The sequence below is a fragment of the Emys orbicularis genome, chromosome 19 (assembly GCF_028017835.1).
Source record: "Emys orbicularis isolate rEmyOrb1 chromosome 19, rEmyOrb1.hap1, whole genome shotgun sequence".
NCBI lineage: Eukaryota > Metazoa > Chordata > Testudines > Emydidae > Emys > Emys orbicularis.
Window position 1 is genome coordinate 5,111,927 of NC_088701.1, and position 24,877 is coordinate 5,136,803.

Here is a 24,877-nt window from a genome sequence, read left to right on the forward strand (position 1 = left end):
AATGTGCACTGCACTTCTTAAAAGGACACAAGTTTAATTGATTATAATCCAAACTAGTCAACAGATTTACTTGTAAACCCTCAGAAAATCCATTCTGTGCTCAGTTACAATTTCTGCACGTTTGAGGAAAATATGCTATGTTCTTTCTACATAACAATAAAGCAGAATCCCTGTTTTTAAGGGCAAAACTCAACTTGACCCTAGCTACAGAATCACATAATTATTATTCCACAAATGAATGAAAGGATATGGCTTAAGGGATGCAACTTGCATTGAGTGATAGAAAGTGAAGGAGGAATATATGTAAGCTTGGAAGGATTCGATGTTTATCACTCAATGTTGGTAAATGTCAATTTCACAGTACACAAACAAACCGACAAAAAAAATTTCATTGCTAATAATCAGAATTTACAGATAGATAAAGTAAGAAAATACTGCTTGAGCATATATTAGAGTTTGATTTAAGGATATCTACTTTGTATATTCTGATATGTGACATTGACAATTTGTGTTTTTAACAGTGATAATGTTTTAACTTTTTGAATGTCTACATCTACGGTCATAAAATAAATATTGTCTGACCTGCCCATAATTTTCTACAACTGTGAAAATTTACATTGATAATTTTTTTTTAAATACTTAAATAAACATTGATACTATTTATCTTTCAAAATAGTATATATAAAAACAACCTAATTCTGCCAAGCCTAAATATATGGTATGAGTGAAGTGACTGCATCCCCTTAAGGGGTCTTGTCAACACTATCATATTTTTGAGGAGTGGATTTGAAGTATAAGAATTAGTCTATAGAAGCCATAATTTCTGAGAGTTAAGTAGACACTACTGATGCACAGGTAACTACATTGAAATCAGTTGTTACGTGGGTTTAAAACGGATGCAAGTAAAGAATTGGGCCTCATAGCTCTGAGAGTCATGAACTTTCCTCATTTGTTTAAAGTGGGTGTTGATTCTGAAGCCCAATGGTGGCCATTTACATGTCAACACAGTTACATTTCAACTATTGATAATTTTAGCTGAAGTGTGTAGCTGCTCTGCGTTTTATGGGTGAAGCTTGAGGAAGTGAGCAGGGCTGAGGTATAATACTGCCACTTTTTCGGGACCACTTGGACCCCTGAACCTACAGCCCTAACTAGCATGCAGGAGAGCACTATTAACAAACAGGAGAAACGTCATCTTCAGTTCAGCTATTGGGGAGCTGGAGTGAGTTCTTGTCAGCCACTGAGCAGGTGCAGGAGGAGCAGTAGGACTTGTGCTCAATCCCATAATGAGAGCGTGTTTGAAAAGTGGGTCAGCAGATCCATGTCTTTTCACAAATCCAGTAATTGGGCTGGGAGCACTTGGAATCGCCCCATGTCCCAGTAGACCTCATGTAGACACAGTCTTCCTCCTCACCCTGGATGTCTGGTTCCCCCAAGTTCCAAAAGCTGCCAAGAAAAACAAAGCCACATAGAGTCTGCTGATGTAGTTAAACTGTGTTGACATTTAAAAGGTCACCTTCAGGCTCCAGAGTTAAAACCCATTAAGACAAATGGGAAAAGTTCACGCCTCTCAGGGCAGTGCCAGTAACTGTAGTCGCTAAGGAGGGATTTTGTAGATCTCAGCCCCCTTTATTAAATACAGCTCTTCCACTGAAGAGACAGATATCTACAAATTCATCGAGTTTTTAAGATTAAATCAATGGGTCATATTCTGGTAACAGTGTAAGAGTAAGCCAAACTGACGTCAATGGAGAGATTACAGATTTACTCCAGTGTAATGGAGACCAAAAGTTTACTCTGAGAAGGTAACCAGGGCTGGATTAACTTTTTGTGAGCCCGGCGCCAAACATATTTGTGGGCCCCCCCTGGGGAATGAAGGGGCCAGGGGCAAGATCACAGCGGGCAGGGTGGATTTGATTTAAATCATGATTTAAATCACTAGTCAGGAAGACTCGATTTAATCATGGTTTTCTACATAAAAGTGCATTCTTGTTTGTTGTTATAACCTTAAAACATATTCGTCACAACTCAGAGATAGATGTAGGTTTCATTTTTAGAAGGTACACACTATACATTTTTAAACAGTGATTTATTTTGAAAACTTTTCAGATGAGTTTTACAGCTATATCAGAAAATGAATGATTGTTTGGTTATTTCATTTACCAAAGATAATTGAAGCAGATATTTATGAAGTCATTGGGAGGTGAACTATCTTCAATTCAACAGGTTAATCATTAATAGTTGGAGGATTTTCCTGCCAGGCTGTATTAGGAGGAGAACATCACTGCACAGACATTTAAATTGTTTATTTAACTAAAACAGCAACGTTAAGTATTCTGGATTTTTTGCTTCAACAGCAAACATAATATTTTAACAAAAAAGCATATGTCCCTCGCTTCTCACGTTTATCTCCAGACTTCTTCTCCTGGTCCAGATCTATTCCGCCCTCAACAATCTTCTATTCATTGAACTTTTTGAAACTTTTCACATTTAAAGAGAAGTAAGGGATTGACTCTGTGTACACAAATTTGCAGAGGGGCAATAGAGTTGAGGTCTGTTATTTCTCACCACTATATATTATTTATTTATTTTAAAACATTTTTTGCTGTGAACAAGCATGTTACCTCTGGAGACACAAATCCACAGTTTGAGAACTGCAAACCTAAGCATCTCTGATGGTATCTTCTAGACTGAGCACTGAGTCCCATTGGGTAGATAGAAAGATTAACCTAAATACTCTGTAAGAAGCCTGTGGAACCCATAAAATTGGGCCCCTAATCCATGAACTATTAGAACTCATTTACAAAACTTTGCATGAATATCTTGTCTCATACCATAGAATTAGAATTTATAATTCCTATTCCATGATGAGATACAATGTATCTTAATTAAAACTATCTTTAGATAGTTTTTTTTCCTCAAAAAGCCAATTTAAATTTAAAAAATCCAATTTTTTGATTTTTTTAAAAAAGTCATTGATTTTTATCCACCCTGACAGTGAGGCATGGTGGGGGGGGGGAAGGATTGGTCCCCAGCTGGAGTGAGGCAGGGGCCAGGGGTGAGATGAGCACAGTGAGGCATGGTGGGGGGGAAGGATTGGTCCCCAGCTGGAGTGAGGCAGGGGCCAGGGGCAAGAGCACAGTGAGGCATGTGGGGGGGGGGAAGGATTGGTCCCCAGCTGGAGGGAGGCAGGGGCCAGGGGCAAGATGAGCACAGTGAGGCATGGTGGGGGGGAAGGATTGGTCCCCAGCTGGAGTGAGGCAGGGGCGAGGGGCAAGATGAGCACAGTGGGGCATGGGGGGAGGATTAGTCTCTGCTGACTGGAGCAAGGCAGGGGCTGGGGGCAAAAGCACAGCAGGGCGGGAGCTAGGGTTGGTCCCTGGAGCAAGGGAGGGGCTGGGGGTAAACTGCAAGCACAGCAGGGCTGGGGAGGGGCTAAACAGGATCCTCCCCACCCCTGCCCACATAGAGCGGGTGCCTACTTTCTCCCTGGTTCTAGCCCATTCCCTTCGTCTCTCTCTGCACTGAGCTGAGGGTGGGGGTGCACTGAGCACAGGGCTGGAGGTGCAGGGTCTGGTAGGGATTTAGGGTGCAGGAGCAGGCTAGGGGTTGGGGTGCAGGGTCTGGCCAGGAGCTAGGGTGAGGGAGGGAGCTCAGAGTTGGGGCAGGAGGTTGGGGTGTGGCACGCTTACCTGGGGCAGCTTCCATTTGGTGCTCAGGGTGGGGCTGGGTATGTGTGGGGGGTGCAGGAGTCAGGACTGGGTGTGTGTGGTATTTGTGAGGGATGCAGGAGACAGGTCTGGGGTCGTAGGGGTGCAGGAGTCAGGGCAGGGGGCTAGGGGTGTGTGAGGGGGTGCAGGAGTCAGGGCAGAGGGCTGGGGGTGTGGGCTGGAGCCGTGGGGGTGCTTCCAGCCCCCTGTCCTGAGCGGCTCACGGCAGGGGGCTTGAGGGGGTATGCCCTGATTCCACCACCTTCCCCAAGGCCCTGCCCCCGCTGCTTCTCCGCCTCCTCCCCCGAGCAGGAGAAGCATGGGGAGGGGTGGGAACGCACCATACTCAGGGGAAGAGGCGGGGGGGGGGGAGCTTGGCTGCTAGTGGAACCAAGCTCCTGCCCGCTGCCCCCGCAGGAGAGAGCAGTGGGCGGGGAGTGGAGAAGAGTGGGCCGGGCCAGGGCCCTTTGGAACGTGGGCCCAGCGCCATGGCCAGTGGCGCCATGGCAAATCTGGTACTGATAACGCTACAGACCTGATTCTCCTCTTACACCAGTAAGTCCCGTCATCTGTACATTCTGGTCCTCATCTGATGTAAGTGGACATGTAAATGGAGCAATGCCAGTTTACATGAGCTGGGAATCTGGCTTTCTGGAGTTGCACTGGTGTTAGCAAGAGGGGAATTAATGCCAGGCATATCAATGGGTCAATGGTTTCCCTGCAGTGTCGGGGTAGTAGGGCCTAGGGGTCATCCCATCCCTATCCTGTGGTGTCGTCCTTTTAAGGTTTAGTACCCCAGGTTCTTGGAAAATGACAAAGGCAGCTATGGGGAAAGGAGAATTGGTCCCAGGGAAGAGTCTGTGATTGGTGAAAACCTGTGCTATTCTTTTAAGAGTCCAGGACCAGAAGTCTTGTAGAGATGGTGAGGCAAGGCTTCACCCTCTCCTAACCAAGCAGAACCAGCTCTGGGAAAGAGGTCCGGATATATTCGGCCTCCTCCCTCAAAACAGGAAGACACTGCAGGAAGTGGAAGGTTGATGTCAGCTAAGCTCTCCCAGTCCAGGCAGAAAACGGACTAATGTGAAAAAGGACCAGCTGGAGGAGAAGCTGGTTTAAAGCCACAGTGGGCCTGAGGTAATAAACACAGCCCAATAAGGGAAGCTGTGGGAGAAGCTTGACAGGAAATCCCCTTGGCCCCAAGAAAGAGACCTAGGAAAACCCCTGAATCTGAGGTGAGACTCTATGGGCCAGGGAGGCCAGGACTGAAATCCCCCATCCCAAGAAGGAGGGCTGGAAAGACCCTGGACCGAACATTGAGCTATTTTGGGCGAAGCTGTATTAATAAGGCTTCTAGTTTGTGAGGTTTATTAATTTCAATTTGGGGGGGTTATTTTTAGCAATATTTGAGTTACAAACATTGGGGATTTTCAGGGCTTTCTCTTCATATGTACTGTAATTAGTAATGTGTATATACTGTAAGCCATCTCTTTGTAATATTCCCGAGGCACACTTTAACATAGTATTGTTTCAAACAGCACTACGTTAAAGCGCACTTGGGAACCTTTAGTCCATACCAGCAGGGTCTACACGGACCAATTAATGTACAACACATTAGTAGGCTTTAGAAATCACCCATCCCAACTCCCATAATCCGAATTACTGCTCTGTGCAGACAAGCCCTTAGATACAAGTAATATTTTCCAGTGTTTATTCCGATAAACAGGGATTTTTTTTTCTTTTTGTATCGTGGTGTTTTATCAGTCTTTATCCATTACAACTGAAAATCAGAAGACCTATGTGTATATAATAAATAAATTAGACCCCCAGGAGAAGGGGAATATTGTTTAAAGATTCTGGAGGAGAGTGATTTATTTCTGAATCCTTGTAGAGGGAACTGAGGGAAGTGTGCCTGCAGGGCCTTGCTGTACCACAAGGAGGTGCGCTGGGAGGGCACTGTGCCACCCTTACTTACTGGGAAGAAGCTGTAGGTGGGGAAGGTTCTGTAGAACAACTCAAACCCTGGCAAGAGTGGCAACTCTCCAGCAAGAGTTCTTCCAAGGCAGGGGAGATTGGATTGCTCTGAACACTGGAGAGTTCCAGTTCTAAATTAATGGGTCAGTCCAGACCAGTTGACTAAACAACCAGGAGATGTCCCCATCTGATGGCTCTTTGGTGGTCTATGTGAAATGAATCCCTAGGACTAAAGTCTGGTCTGGTGAAAGCAGGTGCAAATCCACAGAGATGCACCCACTTATGCTAAGTCACAATTTGTCCCTTAGTGTCAATTCATTTACCAGAGGGACAAGTCCATATAACAATGGAGAAGAATAACAACTAACCACCATAATGGAACCCCACTTCCTACATGCTGGGGCTGCTGGTCAGACATGCCAAACCCACGAAAAAAACACAGAAATTGGTCTTGTTTTTGGCTTAATTGGCTTGTGAGTTGCTTGTTGGCTAGTTTTTGGCTTTTAGCTTGTTGCTTCTTCTTTTTTTTTGATCGGCTCCTGGCAAGCAGGGGCAAGGGGCAAGCAGGAACAAGGGGGGGAGAGAGTCAGGGGTGCACAGTGGGCCCACCACAGTCCCAGACTGCACGCTGGGGGGATCTAGTCGCATAGAGTGTTGGGGTTTTAGTAGGGCAGTTGATTAATCGCAGTAAACTCAAGTGATTAACTCAAAAAAATTAACTGCAATTTAAAAAATTAATCGTGATTAATTGCACTGTTAAACAATAGAATACCAATTGAAATTTATTAAATATTTAGGATGTTTTTCTACATTTTCAAATATATTGATTTATATTACAATACAGAATACAAAGTGTACAGTGCTCACTTTATATTATTATTTTTGATTACAAATATTTGCACTGTAAAAATGATAAACAAAAGAAATACTATTTTTCAATTCACCTCATACAAGTACAGTTGTGCAATCTCTTTATCGTGAACGTGTAACTTACAAATCTAGTTTTTTTTGTTACCTAACTGCACTCAAAAACAAAACAATGTAAAATTTTAGAGCCTACAAGTCCACTCAGTCCTACTTCTAGTTCAGCCAATTCATAGAATCGTAGAATATCAGGGTTGGAAGGGACCTCAGGAGGTCATCTAGTCCAACCCCCTGCTCAAAGCAGGACCAATTCCCAACTAAATCATCCCAGCCAGGGCTTTGTCAAGCCTGACCTTAAAAACCTCTAAGGAAGGAGATTCCACCACCTCCCTAGGTAACCCATTCCAGTGCTTCACCACCCTCCTAGTGAAAAAGTGTTTCCTAATATCCAACCTAGACCTCCCCCACTGCAACTTGAGACCATTACTCCTTGTTCTGTCATCAGGTACCACTGAGAACAGTCTAGATTCATCCTCTTTGGAACCCCCTTTCAGGTACTTGAAAGGAGCTATCAAATCCCCCCTCATTCTTCTCTTCTGCAGACTAAACAATCCCAGTTCCCTCAGCCTCTCCTCATAAGTCATGTGCTGCACCCCCCTAATCATTTTTCTTGCCCTCCGCTGGACTCTTTCCAATTTTTCCACATCCTTCTTGTAGTGTGGGGCCCAAAACTGGACACAGTACTCCAGATGAGGCCTCACCAATGTCAAATAGAGGGAAATGATCATGTCCCTCGATCTGCTGGCAATGCCCCTACTTATACAGCCCAAAATGCCGTTAGCCTTCTTGGCAACAAGGGCACACTGTTGACTCATATCCAACTTCTCGTCCACTGTAACCCCTAGGTCCTTTTCTGCAGAACTGCTTCCTAGCCATTCGGTCCCTTGTCTGTAACAGTGCATGGGATTCTTCCATCCTAAGTGCAGGACTCTGCACTTGTCCTTGTTGAACCTCATCAGGTTTCTTTTGGCCCAATCCTCTAATTTGTCTAGGTCCCTCTGTATCCTATCCCTACCCTCCAGCGTATCTACCACTCCTCCCAGTTTAGTGTCATCTGCAAACTTGCTGAGAGTGCAGTCCACGCCATCCTCCAGATCATTAATGAAGATATTGAACAAAACTGGCCCCAGGACCGTCCCTTGGGGCACTCCGCTTGAAACCGGCTGCCAACTAGACATGGAGCCGTTGATCACTACCTGTTGAGCCCGACGATCTAGCCAGCTTTCTATCCACCTTATAGTCCATTCATCCAGCCCATACTTCTTTAACTTGCTGGCAATTGCTAAGGCAAACAAGTTTGTTTACATTTACAAGAGATACTGCTGACTGCTTCTTATTTACAATGTCACCTGAAAGTGAGACTTGTAGGTTCTAAAGTTTTACATGGTTTTATTTTTGAATGCAGTTATTTTTTGTACATAATTCTACATTTGTAAGTTCAACTTTCATTGTAAAGAGACTGCGCTACAGTACTTGTATTAGGTTGTAATAAAAAGTAAATATAAAATGAGCACTGTACACTTTGTATTCTGTGTTCTAATTGAAATCAATATATTTGAAAATGTAGAAAACATCCAAAAATATTTAAATAAATGGTATTCTATTATTGTTTAACAGGGTGATTAATTGAGTGATTAATTGTTTTGATTGCTTGACAGCCCTAGTTCTTAGGGATTGGCTTGTTTTGGCCTTGTTTTGAAATGGGATTGACTTGATTATTGTGAAAGTCGGGGTGCTTATTTACCACGTGAAAGTTAGCAACTGTGCCTAGCCTAGTAAAAATATCTCAACATTTCAGTAGAAATGAACACTGCTGCCCCCTCATGCTGCAAGAAGGCTCCTGGTGGAAGCCAGGACCCCCACAAGTTTGATGCTGGCCTTCAGAGTTGGTCATTGGAATATGAGAACAATGTTTCAAACATCAAAGATCTTGCAGGTCATGAAATAGAGGGACAACAATAGACTTGAAATCTTGAGCGTCAGTGAGAGCAGGTTGATAGGTGCGGATAAGAAGCGTTTCAAGCCAGAGAAGAAACATCTCATTTACTCAGGTCATAGTGACAACAACACTCGGGGGAGTAGCTCTCATTTTGACAGATTCTGCTGAAAAATCACTCACTGGCTGAGAACTGATTAACCAAAACATCATATGTGCCAGATTCCAAACCAGATTCCTAAAAATGTCCATCATACAGTGCCAACAAAGGAACATAGTGCTGAGGATAAAGATGAATTCTACAATTGTCTCCAAAGTGTGATTGACTGAATACCTATACATGACTTCCTCCTTGTGATGGGCAACTTTAACGCTAAAATAGGATGTGACAACTCAGGAATGGAAAGAGCAATGGGGAAGCATGGGTTGGGAACCATTAACCAAAATGGTGAGAGACTCACTGAATTGTGCTTGGTCACCGACCTGGTTCTTGCAAGTACCCTGTTCCCTAACAAATGAATACACACAGAAACCTGGATTTCATCAGATGGCAAAATGAAAAGTCAGATTGATCACATCCACACTAGCTCAAGATCCAAGTAATCCGTCTACGATGTAAGGACATATCGAGCAGCAGATGTTAATGGTGACCACAATCTTTGCATTGCTAAACTGAAATTAAAATTGAGAATGATCAATGCTAAGCAGAAAGCGGGAAAGGAAAATCAACAGTATAAAACTGAAAGCAAAAGCGTAGTGTGAGAAATTCCAACTTGAACTAAGAAACAGGCTTGAGGCACTGACAGAGGCAGAGAGAGGTGAGACACAGACCGGAAGAAAAATGGGCAGTGCTCAGAAACCATATGATTCAAGCTGCAGCAGTCACAGTTGGTTATCAACATAGACAGAGCAAGAATTGGATAAGCCAAGAGATGTGGTATCTCATCAAGGAAAGAACTGAATGTTAAGACCAATAAACTATTGGCAAAAGCCAAAAGAGGAGTATAAGAAAGCAGAAAAAACAGTGTGATGCAACACAAGGAAAGATATGTTGAAGACCTAGCAGCTGAAGTTGAACTTGCTGTTGTTGCTGCTATGTTAGGAGACCACGGAGCTTTTTACCAAGTGACTAAAAATATGTGTGAAAATTTCAAAACCAGACATGGGCCAATAAAAAGCAGACAGAAAAAGGCTTACAACTGAAGTAGAACCGATAAAACAGATGAGCAGAGCATTTCAAAGAAGTCGTCAATAGATCCAGTCCCATTTCAGCGCCACGTTTGATGAAACACGGGAAGCTGATCAACTTCACATTAACAACAATCCAATAAAGATGTCAGAAGTACAGGCTGAAGTCAAAAATCTGAAAAGTAACAGTGGTGGGAGATGACCAAATTATAGCAGAAATGCTGAAAGTATTTGATACTACCAAAATTGACAGATGTTCAATGACATTTGGGGAAAAGGGGGTTTCCTTTTGACCAGTGGAATCATGGAATCATTGTCAGAATACCCCAAAAGAGTGATCTTCCTGACTGTAACAGCTGGAGGGGAGTTACATTACTCTGTTGTAGGGAAAGCCTTCTGCAGTGTGATACTACACAGAATGAAAGAGGCAGTGGATGAAAAGCTTAGAAAAGAACCAGTTGGATTCAGGCCCAAAAGATCCTATGTAGATCAGATATTCACATTTAGAACCTTTATAGCAAACTCCACTCTTCATCAATTGTATTGATTTTTTTTCTTCTTTTTTCAAAAGGCATTTGCCTGCCTGCACAGACATACATTGTGGAAGATTCTTCAATCCTACAAAATCCCAGTTAAAGTCATAAGCAACATCAAAGCCATGTATAACGATGCAAAGTGCTCTGTAAGGGTGAACAACCAGACCGCAGACTGGTTCAGTGTGGACCGCATGAAATAGGGTTAAATTTTATCTCCACCATTGTTTGGCATTGCAATAGACTGTATAATGAAGAAAGAAGTGTATTAGCAACACAAACACTGATATAGCATGGGTAGATGGCAAAATGCCTAGAAGACCTAGACTTTGCTGATTATATTGTGTTACTGAGCAATATCCCCGGAAAGTTAAAAACAAAAACAGAGAATTTGGCAAAAATAGCACGCCAAGTGGGGCTCAGAATTAATTATGCTAAAACAAACATCCTTGAAACCCAGATGTCAAGCAGTAACATTACAGTAGAATGCAAAAATGTCAAGAAAGTTAGCTAACAGAGGCCTCAAGAAGGAAGTGACATCAAGGATAGTAAAGCCATCCACAGCACTTACTAAACTCAGCAACATATAGAAATCAAAGAGATATAGTACTAGAACAAAACCTGAGAATTTTCAATTGAAATGTAATCTCGGTGCTAACATACTGCTGCAAGACCTGGAGATTTACTAAAACCTTAGACAGAAAACTAGACAACTTTGGAAATTTAGTGCCTACGAAAGATTCTGGGAGTTGATTGAAAAAAAACTTCATCACCAATGAAGATATTTGAGAAATCAACAACTCACAGCTCATTTCCATCAGAATCAGAAGGAATTGCTGGACATATGTGGGGCTTGTACTCTGAATGCCAACACATAGATTCCCACATGAAGCTGCCAAGTAGAAACTGACTGGTGTGAGGAATCAAGGACATCCAAGAAAAACCTGAAGAAGAACCCTTAGCAAGGAGGGCAGAATAGGCTATCTGAAGACCATAAGTATGGAAGAGACTGGTTTCCGCCCTGTGTACCAACATTGGGACAGGCAGGATGTTGTGAGAAACTCACTCACTCACAAAAATATGTTGGCCATCAGGGCAGAGAGGCCAAGGATGGAACAGGCCATGGAGACTGAACTCCCCTCTCACACCAGAGGAATCCCTCCAGGGCAGAGGAGAGGCGTATTGGCAAGGAACAGCCAGGGCAGAAGGAGGGCTGTACCTTCTCTGCAGATAAACAAAGGACTTCAGTCTCCGGGATACTTTTTATTGGCACTAAATTCATGTAAAAGAGTCCTCCCATGCTAAGATTCCAGCCCCAGTTCTGCATCTCTGCTTCCCAGGGTCAGTGCCTGTTCTGGGCCTATCCTGCTCAGTCCCCTTTCATGAGATAAGAGACAAAACAGACATATCAATGGCTTCAAAACTCCCGAGTATTGGGACTAACTTTCTGATTAAAGGATTTGCATGAGAAGGGGCTTACCTGACAGAATACGGGCTATTGTCTATCCACTGCCACTTCCCTTCCTCCTCTGCATCGCTCAGTCCCAGCCAGTATGTCCTTTTCTGTTTATTACAGTCTTTCAAAAAAGCCTAGAGTGGAAAATAATTTAATATGAAGAAGGCCAGCCTGATGGCTCTGGGGACTGGCAAGGTGAAACGGAGCGGTCAGTCTGTACAATTCCAATGCATCCATCGGCATGGTATCTCAACAGCCTTTCACTTGTAAGTCAGCCAGCTGTCTAGCGATAGGGTGACCAGATGTCCCGATTTTATAGGGACAGTCCCGATATTTGGGGCTTTTTCTTATATAGGCTTCTATTACCCCCCACCCCCTGTCCCGATTTTTCACACTTGCTGTCTGGTCACCCTATCTAGCAATCAAAAGTCACGGCCTTCTGAATGTTTTTTCCCTGCCTTAGGGGAGATGAGTTTGGGAGTTCCCAGTCGGGCAGGGTGCATGTCTCTGACAAACGTCCTCCCACCATAGCCTCTTCCCCAGTGCTCTAAAAGAAGCACAGATGGGTTTTCAGGACCACATCCTCAGCTGGTGTAGTTCTACTGAAGTCAAAAGGGCCAGATCCTCAGCTGATTTAGATTGACAGAGCTCCATTGCCTTCATTAGAGCTGTGCTGATTTACAAATCTCAGGATCTGGTCAAATCTCAAATCACATTTGTGACGAAAGTCACAAACTCCTACCCCAAGCTTGATTCTCTTCTCCCGTCAGTGTAACTTAATTGCAGCCAGTCAAGTTACATCAGTCAGAGAGGAAGATGAGGCAGTGCAAACTTGTGAAATACCTCTGAATCTACTGGAGTCACTCTGGATTGACATGGATGGAGCTGAACGCAGAATCTTTATGCCTCACTCTTTCCATTGTGAATGGCATACTATAGCAAACAGAGGGGATGGCTTACCTGTTCGTTGTCATTGTTAACGATAACCAGGTAAGCGTTTTGATCAGTACAGAACTGCTTCGCACCCATCCAGTCTGTAGTCGTATTTGAAAAGTAATAGCATGTTTTCCCAAACTTCTTCCAGCCGGCTGAACATTGAATAGGCTCTGGGAAAGCATTGCAGATGGATGCTGTAAGGGAGAATTCAGGACAGCCCTGCTTTACCATTGGAAACTCTGGCTTATGCAGAAAGCAGCTTTTGGCTTATTTAGTGAGGTGGCTCTCTGGGAGCGTGTCACATGTTTTCCAGCCACTTCACTGTCTTCCAATTTGTTCCCATGAACCATTTTGACCTGGAAATCCTTTTCTATTTGGATTCTGCCTGCCTTCGAATCTTCCTTTCTCCAAATCTTGCTCTTATTCACACGGCCCTAAACTCAAAGTGACTCAATAGTCTTCTGTTGAGTTACTCTGGATTTATACAAGAGCAGAAGCTGACTTTCATTCACCAGCCCCTTTTGATGCTTCTTGGGGTAAAATTGAGAACAATCAACCTAGTTTTCACTGGTACCATGAACAGACCGTGAGAAAACACCAGTGATGAAAAGATGCCTGATGTACCTGTCAAATCCGACAATTCCTTATAGCTCCTGTTCATGTTGTGCTGGATTTTCTTTCGCTCTATTCGGGCATCAGCCAGGTCCTGCACCACTGAAAAGTGCAAAGCATCATATGAATCAGTAGGCAGCATGGTCTAGCAGCTGAGGTGCTGTGCTTGGGATCTCAGTTCTAGTCCCACCTCTGTCTGTTAGTTTGGGCAAGTCTCTTTTCCCTCTCTCTTTAGATTGTGCAGGCAAGGGCTGTTTTTTTCCCATGTGCCTGTAACAGTGCCTAGCACAATGGACCCCTGACTTTGGTGTAATGCAAGTAATAATTGAAATTCAGTTTCAGCTCCATGAGAGGCAGACTTCCTCGTGACGGACCAGATCCTTAATTCCTTCATTGTGATCGTGTGCTCCTACCATTCATTTGTTGTTTTCATCTGATTTTTCTTGTCTTTGAGTGTAAGCTGTTTGGGGCAGGGACCGTGATTTTTTTTATATGTTTGCACAGCGCCTGGCACAGTAGGGATGGGGCCACCAGGTGGTACCACAATACAGGTAAGTGCTAACAGTAAGCCTCAATTGATGTCAATTGGCATTTACTGATTTACATCAGCTGAGGATCTTCTACGTGCCCAGTCTCTTTGTGTGACCGTAACCCAATCCTTCGCCTCTTGCAGCTTCAGTTTCTCCATCTGATTCTCCTCTCATACTATCCAGTGTAAATCAGGAGTAACTCCATTAAGCTCAGCGGGTCTGATCCTGATCTCACTTAAACCAGTGGGCACCTGCACTAATTCCATTGGTGTCAGTGGTGCTACACTAATATAGACTGATGTGAGAGCTGAATCAGGTCCAAAGGTGTAATTCTGGTGTAAATCAGAAGTAACTCTATCGAAGTCAATGGTTCTTTTCTTGATATAAATGAAAGGAGAATCAGATTGTTTCGCTTTTTTCATTATTTACAAAAAGCTTTGAGATGCTTCAGTGGGTGGTGCTAGAGATGGGCCAAGGATTCCTGAAAGGATTAGCGTGGCCAAATTGACCCACCCACCCCTAATTCAAACCCAGCACTTCCCACTTTTAACCAGAAGTACCTACGACGTGTTAGCTAGCGTCCCAGAACCTACCGTTCATTAGCCTCTCCGAGTGGTTATAGTTTAAAACTTTTAACTCCTCTGACATCTCCACGTCTAAAAAGGAAACAAAAGAATATGGCTTTTTCCATTCATGCTAAAATAAATAGGCCAGATCCTCAGCTAGCTAGAAATGACCACACTGGATCATATCAGGAATCTCATCTAGTCTAGTATCCTGTCTCCAACAGCAGCCTCCACTCGCTGCTTTGGGGGAAGGTGCACTGGTGATAACCTGACTCCAGGGGAAGTTTCCTCCTACCACCCAATAAGGAGAGGTTGGCTTATGCCTTTATGTCAGTGGGGCTATGTTGATTTACACAGCTGAGTATCTGACCCAGTGGAGTTACTCCGGATTTACACCACTGTAACCAAGAGCAGTATCTGATCCCTAAGTGTGGGATTGCTGGTATGGGACTTGACTGCATTGACAGGAGTCCCTCCCACCCTTTGTCTTTCTTAGGGTATGTCTACAGAGCAAAAAAAAAAAAAAAAAAGACCTGTGGTAGCCAGTCTCAGAGCCCAGGTGAACTGGCTAGGCTCACGGGTCTCACGCTGCAGGGCTAAAACTAGCAATGTAGCCATTCAGGATCAGTCTGGACCCTGGCCTCTGAAACCAGGGAGGGTCCTGGAGCCCAGCTCCATCCCAAGCCCGAACATCTGCACTGCTATATTTAGCCCCACAAGCCCAAGTCAACTGATCCTGGTCTGAGACCGCTGCCATAGGTTCTGGGTTTTTTTTACTGTGTACATGTACCCTCATCCATTTAGATTGAAAGGGCAAGGACTGCCTTTCTCTATATTCCTGTACAGTGCATAGCACAATGGGGCCCTGATCTTGGTCAGGTTCTCTAGGAGCTACTGTAATACAAGTAATAATAATAAATAATTATAAGAACACTTGGGGGGGGGGGGAAGGAGGATATGGCACTCACTTTTCTCTTGGAGAGGACCTGATGGGTGAATCACTGGAGCAGGGATTTGTCTGGAGTTGCTGGTAGCACTCCCCCATCCCCATTCTCCGTGTTCAATAATAGCACGAGCCCATTTAACATTCAGTGGTAAAGTACTGTTGCTAGTATGGGTAGAGCTTGAGCCCCTGTTGCCCTGAACCTTGTGCAGTCATTTATATCAGTGCAAGGTGGGTGTAAAGTAATACCAAGTCAGGTCAGGGCTCAGGACAACATCAAATGAGGCTTACAGCGTTGTGACTTTGCTGCATCTGTAACTTTCACTCCATGCATCTGAAGAAGTGAGGTTTTTACCCACGAAAGCTTATGCCCAAATAAATCTGTTAGTCTTTAAGGTGCCACCAGACTCCTTGTTGACTTTGCTGGAGTTACTCTGGATTTACGCTAGTGTAACAGATCTGAGACACAAATTATAGTGCTGTTGCACCAGTGTTACTGAGATTAGTGTGTATACTGGGGGCTCTTTGGCATGAGTGGCACTGAAATCAGTGTGTGTGTGTGCGCGCGCGCGCATGTGTGTGCATGCTTTGGCACTAGGATAATAGATCAGTGTGTGTGGATGCTTTGGCACCACTGTGAGATCAGTGTGTGTTGATGGTGTTTTGGCACCAGTGTAACTGAAATCAGTGTGTGTGTGTGTGTGTGTGTGTGTGTGTGTGTGTGTGTGTGTGTGTGTGTGTGAGAGCAATGGATTTTTTTCTGTTAATTGCTTATCTGTGATGCTCTCTCCCCATTTCTGCCCCTGTCGCATGCCTATCCTAGCACAAATATATTAATTCAGAGAAGAGAATAACATCAGTAGGCCCCTCCCTCACCCCCCCCCCCCCCCACGTAGGTGTCCATACTAACATGTGCTGAGACTTACATTTCACCACTGCCAGTGAGAGGAGAACTGCCCACATTGCAAAACAAATGCCCATCAGGACATACAGTGTCACAATGGACTTCGGTCTGTAGCCTATTCCTTGATTGGCGTCAGGAATGGGGTCAGCTGTGGAGAGCAGCACTGGTTAGTATCTCCCTGTACTTTCAGCATTTCCTAGCAGGACGGATCCCGGAATCATTTACCCCAGGACAGGGTTTCACCCAGGCTCTTGATGTTAAAGGAAGACTTTGTGGTTATTTAAACTTTTCAGAATCATGTTGGCTTGCACTGAAAACAATGATGATAGCTCGCTCTTTTAAATGAGTAATGGGAAGCAGTGTGGTCTAGTGGTCACATCTGGGTGTGGCCTGGAATTCAGGACTCCTGCATTCTTTCCTCATCTCTGAGAGGAGAGTGGTGCCTGGTGGTTAGGGCTGGGCATCTGGACTCCTGGGTTCTCTCCCCAGCTCTGAGAGGTGAGTGGAGTCTCATGGTTAGATCAGAAGACAGAGGTTGGGGAAGGGAACACAGGACCTTTCACCTCTAAGGCATTGGCTCCAATCTGTCCCCAGGCATGGGGTTGGCTGTGGGTGTCAGGGAAAATGGATATGAGGACTTTAATCTCTAGGGCATCAGTCCCAATCCAAACCAAAAGGGAGAAGTGGTAGAGACTCCATGAAGTCCACTAGGGACTCTGCTAATACTATTAACTTTATGTGGAAGGTGGTCAGATATAGGTGGCAGGATAAAACCTTTAGACAGATTGATTGATTCCAGGTCTATAGCAACCAAAAGTCATTCCCATCTGATGGCTGCTCCGTAGTCCATATGAATCCAATTACCCAGAGCAACACAGGCAGTAGAGTCCAAGGGACAGGAGCCTGCAGGAACTCCAACTAACCTGTCCTTGGGAGACTTGAAGATGCTGGCTTCCCGGCTAGCACGTAAACCCCTGCAAACAGGAAGGAAAGTGCAGGCATTGGAGGAAGCGTCAATTCACCCACGATCAAATATGCAGGCTTCTCCAGGCCACGCCGCTGCTGGGAGTGTAACTCCACATGCAGTCGTGGGCCCCAACCCATCTCTGGTGAATCCCCACTGACTTCACCAGGGATCGGTTCAGGCCAGGGAGCGAACAGGAGGAGAAGATGTAGGTTCTACCTTTGCCTTCCTTGCTTCTCTGGCTTGCTACATCTGTATTGTCTTGATAAGCTGGTAGCCTCCTTTGCATGTTATCGCACGTCTCGGACAGGGACACATCGTCATAATCCTCCTCATTGGAAAAACTATCAGGTGAGCCTAAATAGATGAGAAGAATTAATCCCAGTACAGTAATCTGGGCCAAATCCTCAGACAGTATAAAAGGGCATAGCTTCAAGTTACATCAACTGAGGATCTGGCCCAATGAGCTAATATACTTTGATTAGAGCAAATCATTTGCATCTGAGAACATTCATAGGAGATTCCACATCCTGGGCATGGAGCTCTTAGTAGCCTTGGAATTACAGAACACCTGCAGTGAGATTTCACCAACTGCCCTCTTCACTACTAGAAGGATGATGAGTATATTATTCATTTCTTTTGGAGCCCCATTCTCTTCTCCCTTATAATGGAGAAAATCTGTAGAAACTGCTGAAGTTAGGAGATGTTGGCTGGTCCAGTAGGTTTAGTTTACGGAGCAAAGCCAAAAGCCACTGTGGCCTAGTGGTTAGGACACTAGTCTAAGACTCAGGAGCCCTGGGTGCTGTTTGTTGCTCTGCTTCTGACCCACCATGTGACCTTGAGCAAATCACTTCCTGCCGCTGTCCCGTCACATTTGCCTGTCTTGTAAATTTAGACTGTCAACGCTTCAGGGCAGGGACGGTCTCTGATGATGTGACTGTGTAACACCCAGCACAATGGGGTCCTGATTGCAGGTGGGGCTTTGAGGTGCTATCGTAATACAAATAATAAAACTGGCGTGTGGGACAGGAGAATCAGTCCCTTTATCTCAAAGCACCTGTTTGAAGGTGGGTTTGAAGTTGTTACACCCATTTCACAGAGGAGGAAACCGAGGCACAAAGAGAGAAGAGGTCCAAGGTCGCATATAAATCACCAGCAGAGCTGGGAGTAGAGTTATCTCTACACTGGCATCTCATCGAGGTTCGCTTTGCACCATGCTATGGCCCAGGACTCTGCTCTGGCCCAGATGCAGAAAGCCTGATCCAAGGAACATGAGGAGGAAATAATATGGACTCACCAGATCTGAAGTGACTTGCATGTGCTGGTCCCCCTGCTAATAAGTAGATCCCTGCAAACAAGGAAGGAAAAGGGTAAGTGTTTGGAGAAAGTGAGAATTCTCTAGAGGATACCACTGCAGGATCTGATGCTGACACCACAGTCTGAGAGGCTGCCCTCAAGCTGGCGAAACCAAATCATCTTCACTGCAGCTGCTCTTTGGCAACATCCAACTAAAGCAGCATTGGTAAGAGAGCTTTGAACCTGTAAGCGTGAACCTTTGCTACTAGAAACCTGATCCATGGCGATACAGTTATCCAGTCAGGGAAAGGAAGTGAGGCCATGTGTCCTTGGATTTCAAAATATGGCAAATGGTCTGACAAGCGGAGGAGTTGCTCAGCAAATCATTGTGGATAACACATAATTAGGACAGAAATTGAGACCGTTCACCCACAGGGGAAAAAAAGAGGTGAAACTCATCAAAGAAAAAGTCTGTTACCATTTATGGGCCAGATTCTCAGCAGGTGTAAATCAGCATTTACTTCAGTGGAGCGACAGCTGATTTTCTTCAACTGGAGTCTGGCTCATTGACACCAAGAGAGCAACACCGAGGGCTGGTCTACACTAGAAGAGTTATACCAGTACAGGATCTCTATCAAGCATTCTTAAAACTACAGTACCCACCTGGTGAAATGAAGAAACAGATTGACAGAGCCAGAAGGGTACCCAGAAGTCACCTACTACAAGACAGGCCCGACAAAGAAAGTCACAGAACGCCACTAGCCGTCACCTACCGCCCCACACTAAAACCTCTCCAGCGCATCGTCAAGGATCTACAACCTATCCTGAAGGATGATCCCTCACTCTCACAGATCTTGGGAGACAGGCCAGTCCTCGCTTACAGACAGCCCCCCAACCTGAAGCAAATACTCACCAGCAACTACACACCACACAACAAAAACACTAACCCAGGAACCAAACCCTGCAACAAACCCCGGTGCCAACTCTGTCCGCATATCTATTCAAGGGACACCATCATAGGACCTAACCACATCAGCCCCACCATCAGGGGATCGTTCACCTGCATATCTACCAATATAATATATGCCATCATGTGCCAGCAATGCCCCTCTGCCATGTACATTGGGCAAACCGGACAGTCTCTGTGAAAAAGAATAAATGCACACAAATCTGACATCAGGAATTATAACATTCAAAAACCAGTAGGAGAACACTTCAGTTTCCCTGGTCACTCAATAACAGACTTAAAAGTGGCAATTCTTCAACAAAAAAATTTCAAAAATAGACTCCAATGAGAAACTGCAGAACTGGAATTAATTTGCAAACTGGACACCATCAAATTAGGCCTGAATAAAGACTGGGAGTGGATGGGTCATTACAAAAACTAATTTCCCCATACTAATTTCTCCCTACTATTACTCACACCTTCTTGTCAACTGTTTGAAATGGGCCATCCTCATTATACTACAAAAGTGATTTTTCCTCCTTTGGTAGTCTACTGTTAATTGAATTGTCTCATTACCACTGACCCCACACTTGGTAAGGCAACTCCCATCTTTTCATGTACTGTGGTATATATACTTGCTACTGTATTTTCCACTCCATGCATCTGATGAAGTGGGTTTTAGAACATGAAAGCTTATGCCCAAATAAATTTGTTACTCTCTACGGTGCCACAAGTACTCCGCGTTGTTTTTGCTGATACAGACTAACACGGCTACCACTCTGAAACCTGTGACCAGTATAACTGTCGGTTGAGGGCGTGATTTTTTTTTTACCCAAATTCTGGTATAAGCCTCAGTGTAGATGCATTTATACTGGTTGGAAGGTGCCTTATACCAATATAGCTTATTCTTCTTCCTGTATCAGAAGAAGCTATGCCAGGATAAAGACTTTTATGCTGGTATAACTGCATTCATGCTACCTGGGGTTTTCCACTTTAGCAATACCAGTATATAGTTAAAGCAACAAACATTTCTAGGGCAGACAAGTCTAGAATAACACTAACTGGGGATCTGGCCCTAATTATCCAATGGTGGCAAAGCACGGAATTCAGCTAGTGCCATCTCCCGTGGAGGTTGGTGGACTGAAGGTTGTGTAGCAGGAAGGTTTCCATGATAATTGCCCTCTGAAACTACTAGGGCTGTCAATTAATCGCAGTAAACTCATGCGATTAAAAAAAATTAATCACGATTAAAAAAATTAATCGCGATTAATCACTCTGTTAAACAATAGAATACCAATTGAAATTTATTAAATATTTTGGATGTTTTTCTACATTTTCAAATATATTGATTTCTATTACAACACAGAATACAAAGTGTACAGTTCTCACTTTATATTATTATTTTTATTACAAATATTTGCACTGTAAAATGATAAACAAAAGAATACTATCTTTCAGTTCACCTCATACAAGTACTGTAGTGCAATCTCTTTATTGTGAAAGTGTAACTTACATATGTATTTTTTTTGTTACATAACAGCACTAAAAAACAAAACAATGTAAAACTTTAGTGCCTAAAAGTCCACTCAGTCCTATTTCTTGTTCAACCAATCATTAAGACAAACAAGTTTGTTTGCATTAATAGGAGATACTTCTGCCTGCTTCTTATTTACAATGTCACCTGAAAGTGAGAACACGTGTTCACATGGCACTTTTGTAGCCGGCATTGCAAGGTATTTACATGCCAGATATGCTAAACATTCGTCTGTCCCTTGATGCTTCGGGCCACCATTCCAGAGGACATGCTTCCATGCTGATGATGCTCATTAAAAAAATAATGCGTTAATTAGATTTGTGACTGAACTCTTTGGAGGAGAATTGTATGTCTCCTGTTCTGTTTTACCCGCATTGTGCCATATATTCATATTATAGCCATCTCAGATGATGACCCAGCACATGTTCATTTTCACACTTTCACAGCAGATTTGACAAAACACAAAGAAGGTACCAATGTGAGATTTCTAAAAATAGCTATAGCACTCGACCCAAGATTTAAGAATCTGAAGTGCTGTCCAAAAGCTGAGAGAGACGAGGTGTGGAGCATGCATTCAGAAGTCTTAAAAGAGCAACACTCAGATGTGGAAACTGCAGAATCCGAATTACCAAAAAAGAAAATCAAGCTTCTATTGGTGGCATCTGACTCAGATGATGAAAATGAACATGCATCGGTCCGCTCTGCTTTGGATCGTTATCGAGCAGAACCCATCATCAGCATGGACATGTGTTCTATGGAATGGTGGTTGAAGATGAAGGGACATATGAATCTTTAGCACATCTGGCATGTAAATATCTTGCAACACCAGCTACAACAGTGCCATGCAAATGCCTGTTCTCACTTTCAGGTGACATTGTAAACAAAGCGGGCAGCATTATCTCCTGCAAATGGTAACCAAACTTGTTTGCTGAGTGATTGACTGATGTAGGACTGAGCAGACTTGTAGGCTCTAAAGTTTTACATTGTTTTATTTTTGAATGCAGTTATTTTTTGTACATAATTCCTCATTTGTAAGTTCAACTTTCATGATAAAGAGAATGCACTACAGTACTTGTATGAGGTGAATTGAAAAATACTATTTTTTTGTTTTTTACAGTAATCAAAAATAAATATAAAGTGAGCACTCTACACTTTGTATTCTTTGTTGTAATTGAAATCAATATATTTGAAAATTGAAAATAGAAAATAGAAAACATCCACAAATATTTAAATAAATGGTATTCTATTATTGTTCAACAGTGCGATCAATCGCGCGATTAATTGCAATTAAATTTTGTAATTGCTTGACAGCCCTAGAAAATATCTGATGCTAAGCGTATTCCAAAAGGGAAACAAATTTGCTCTTCAGAAGCATTTTGCCTTGGGCATGGAGGTCGTATGTCCGGACGTGGTTGGGGAGATTTTGCTCTCTCTTGAGCCTCCTACATCCCATCCCTGCTACAAATCCAGCCTGGTCAGGGGTTACAGTTATGCTCTTCCCAGAAACTGTTAAAACACAGTTCAATCTTACAGCACAGCCAGGATCTGTATGGGTTTGAATGGCCTCTTGGATCTGTCCTAGAGTCTTGGACATGACATATCTGATCCTGGTGACATTTTAATATTATTTCTACCTTCAGGTCTTGTCTACAATAGAGTTTATGACCTGGAGTTAATGACTTGCCAATTCACTGGAAGAAGTTAACTTTGTAACGGTTGATGTTCTGCACTCTTCCCAAATGTAAACCTCAAATTAAAATATCTCCTGATGTAGACGTGCCCTTAGTGACAAAGGTCCAGATCCCCAGTTGGTGTAAATCAGCGTCCTTGTGCTGAAGTCAATGGAGTGATGACAATTTACTCCAGCTTGGGATCTGGTCACATCCAGCCCCACTAACTTCCACCCGGATGCAAGCAGTTCAATTCTACTAGCTCCAGAGGAACTAGGCCTGCTAACACCATCAGCCCATTGCCTGCATTTGAGTGAGAGCAGAATTCAGCCCACAGTCGGTTATGGTTCCCCTGTTATTTTCCAAGTCATTTTCTTCCACAAAGATCTAAACTGATGCAAGTGAGAACCACAGTGGGGTTCCCCAGCTACCACTAGATTTGAGTGGGAGATGTATTGTGTTTATGGTTGACTGACCTTATCCCATCTTACCCCTCTCCCTTCTGAACAAATATACACCACGAAGAGCACACATATCTGCACTTTTTTATGCTACACACACACACACACACACACACACACACACACACACAAAATGACCACACACTTTACAGCATATACCTCTGCACATACTTACACACACACAATCCTCTTCCCATACAAATGGCGCACACCTCTGCACACACACACAGAACGCACACAGCCCTGCACACAGAAAGATGGATGTACTACACACCCATGTACACACACAGACAGAAAACTCGCTCACACAACAGCACATGTGTATGCGCACAGTCCTGCACACAAAGCACAGTACATTCAACTGCATATGCACCCTCCACATAACCCACATTAAATGGGGCTTACACATGTACATACACACACAAAGCACACATGTCTGTAGGTACATGCTCCTTGCACACACCCCACAATGCACATGGCTGCACACGTCACACAACCGCAACACAACATACATCTGCCCCTTCTAAGCCTGGCTACAGATGGTGCCCTGTTTCCAACCACTTTGTCTTTACCTGTTTGTCTCACCAGTCTCTTCCCTGGTGACGGTGGAGGGCACAGCCAATTCCCATAGAGCTCCTGCTGAGACATTCCTTATTGCTGGGGACCAGGGGCTTAGGTGGGCTGCTGCTGAACCAACCCCACCCCACCCCACCCCAACCCCAGAGCCAGTTCTGCTTGAAGCACTCCCTTGCGCTCAGTATCTCGCTCAGGGCAGTTGTGTTACTCCCTTAGTTTCAGTTCCTCTCTCTGCTGGGGCTCGGATGAATAAGGTTATGCAAATAGCCTGAAATGCAGCAGAACTCAGCTGTGCACAGGAGCCAGGTAAAAGGGGAGACCATGTTGTGTGCCATGGAGTGTAGCTATGCCACAACCCCGCCGCGGGGTGCATGGCCGTGGGGTGGCTGGTGGAGTGGTGGTGAGCTGCATGGGTCTACTGCCCACACTTTGAAGAGCAGTGGTTCTCAATCAGGGGTATGCGTACCTCTGGGGGTACGCACAGGTCTTCCAAGGGGTACATCAACTCATCTGGATAGTTGCCTAGTTTTACAACAGGATGCATTGAAAGCACTAGCAAAGTCAGTACAAACTAAAATTTCATACAGACAATGACTTATTTATACTGCTCTATATACTATACACTGAAATGTAAGTACAGTATTTTTATTCCAATTGATTTATTTTATAATTACATGGTAACAATGAGAAAGTCAGCAATTTTTCAGTAATAGTGTGCTGGGACGCTTGTATTTTTATGCCTGATTTTGTAAGCAAGTGCTTTTTAAGTGAGGTGAAACTTGGGGGTATGCAAGACAAATCAGACTCCTGAAAGGGCTACAGTAGCCTGGAAAGGTTGAGAGCCACGCTCTAGAGCATAGGAGTCACCATACTGGATTGGACCCGTGTTTCATTTAGCCCAATATCCTGTCTCTACTAGCAGCCAGCCCCACTGCAGCTTCTCCCCATAGGAAGACCTGTGCCCTAGCTGCACCAATGTCCCCACGCCCTGGCTCTGGGTGGTTTGTGGAGGAAACACACAGTCCTTCCCTGGCTTTGCATAGGTGGCTAGACTTTTATCCTACAACTAAATCGATACCTCAGTCCTGTAGCAGGGATCAGTGCCAGTGCAGGCCCCTGCCACAGATAAGTGTGCCTATGCTATGAGCTGGACTGTTGGAAAGTGGGCATCAATACACATCCGAGGCACCGGCCGAGGCACCACGTACATCCTCCTTATGC

The 24,877-nt window shown here is 44.1% G+C and overlaps 1 protein-coding gene across 1 annotated transcript; it reads right to left on the reverse strand.

The window, feature by feature from the left end:
- Nucleotides 1-1,310: 1,310 nt before the first annotated feature.
- LOC135891614 (CD209 antigen-like protein D) lies at nt 1,311-23,728 on the reverse strand. Its single transcript, XM_065419224.1, has 10 exons — nt 23,653-23,728; nt 18,471-18,521; nt 17,393-17,530; nt 17,133-17,183; nt 16,232-16,357; nt 14,390-14,452; nt 13,279-13,368; nt 12,679-12,848; nt 11,743-11,852; nt 1,311-1,446 (listed from the first exon to the last, which is right to left on the reverse strand). The coding sequence occupies exons 1-10, from the start codon at nt 23,726-23,728 to the stop codon at nt 1,311-1,313; spliced, it is 1,011 nt and encodes a 336-aa protein (XP_065275296.1).
- Between the last annotated feature and the right edge of the window lie 1,149 nt (nt 23,729-24,877).

What these genes read in the sequence shown, in the direction of transcription:
- LOC135891614 (XM_065419224.1), bottom strand. Translation starts at nt 23,728, where the DNA reads ATGTCTCAGCAGGAGCTCTATGGGAATTGGCTGTGCCCTCCACCGTCA. An exon ending in TTCAAGTCTCCCAAGGACAG is followed by an intron (nt 16,358 to 17,132) that starts GTTAGTTGGAGT and finishes TGCTCTCCACAG; the next exon opens with CTGACCCCATTCCTGACGCC. An exon ending in TTAACAATGACAACGAACAG is followed by an intron (nt 11,853 to 12,678) that starts GTAAGCCATCCC and finishes TTTCCACTCTAG; the next exon opens with GCTTTTTTGAAAGACTGTAA.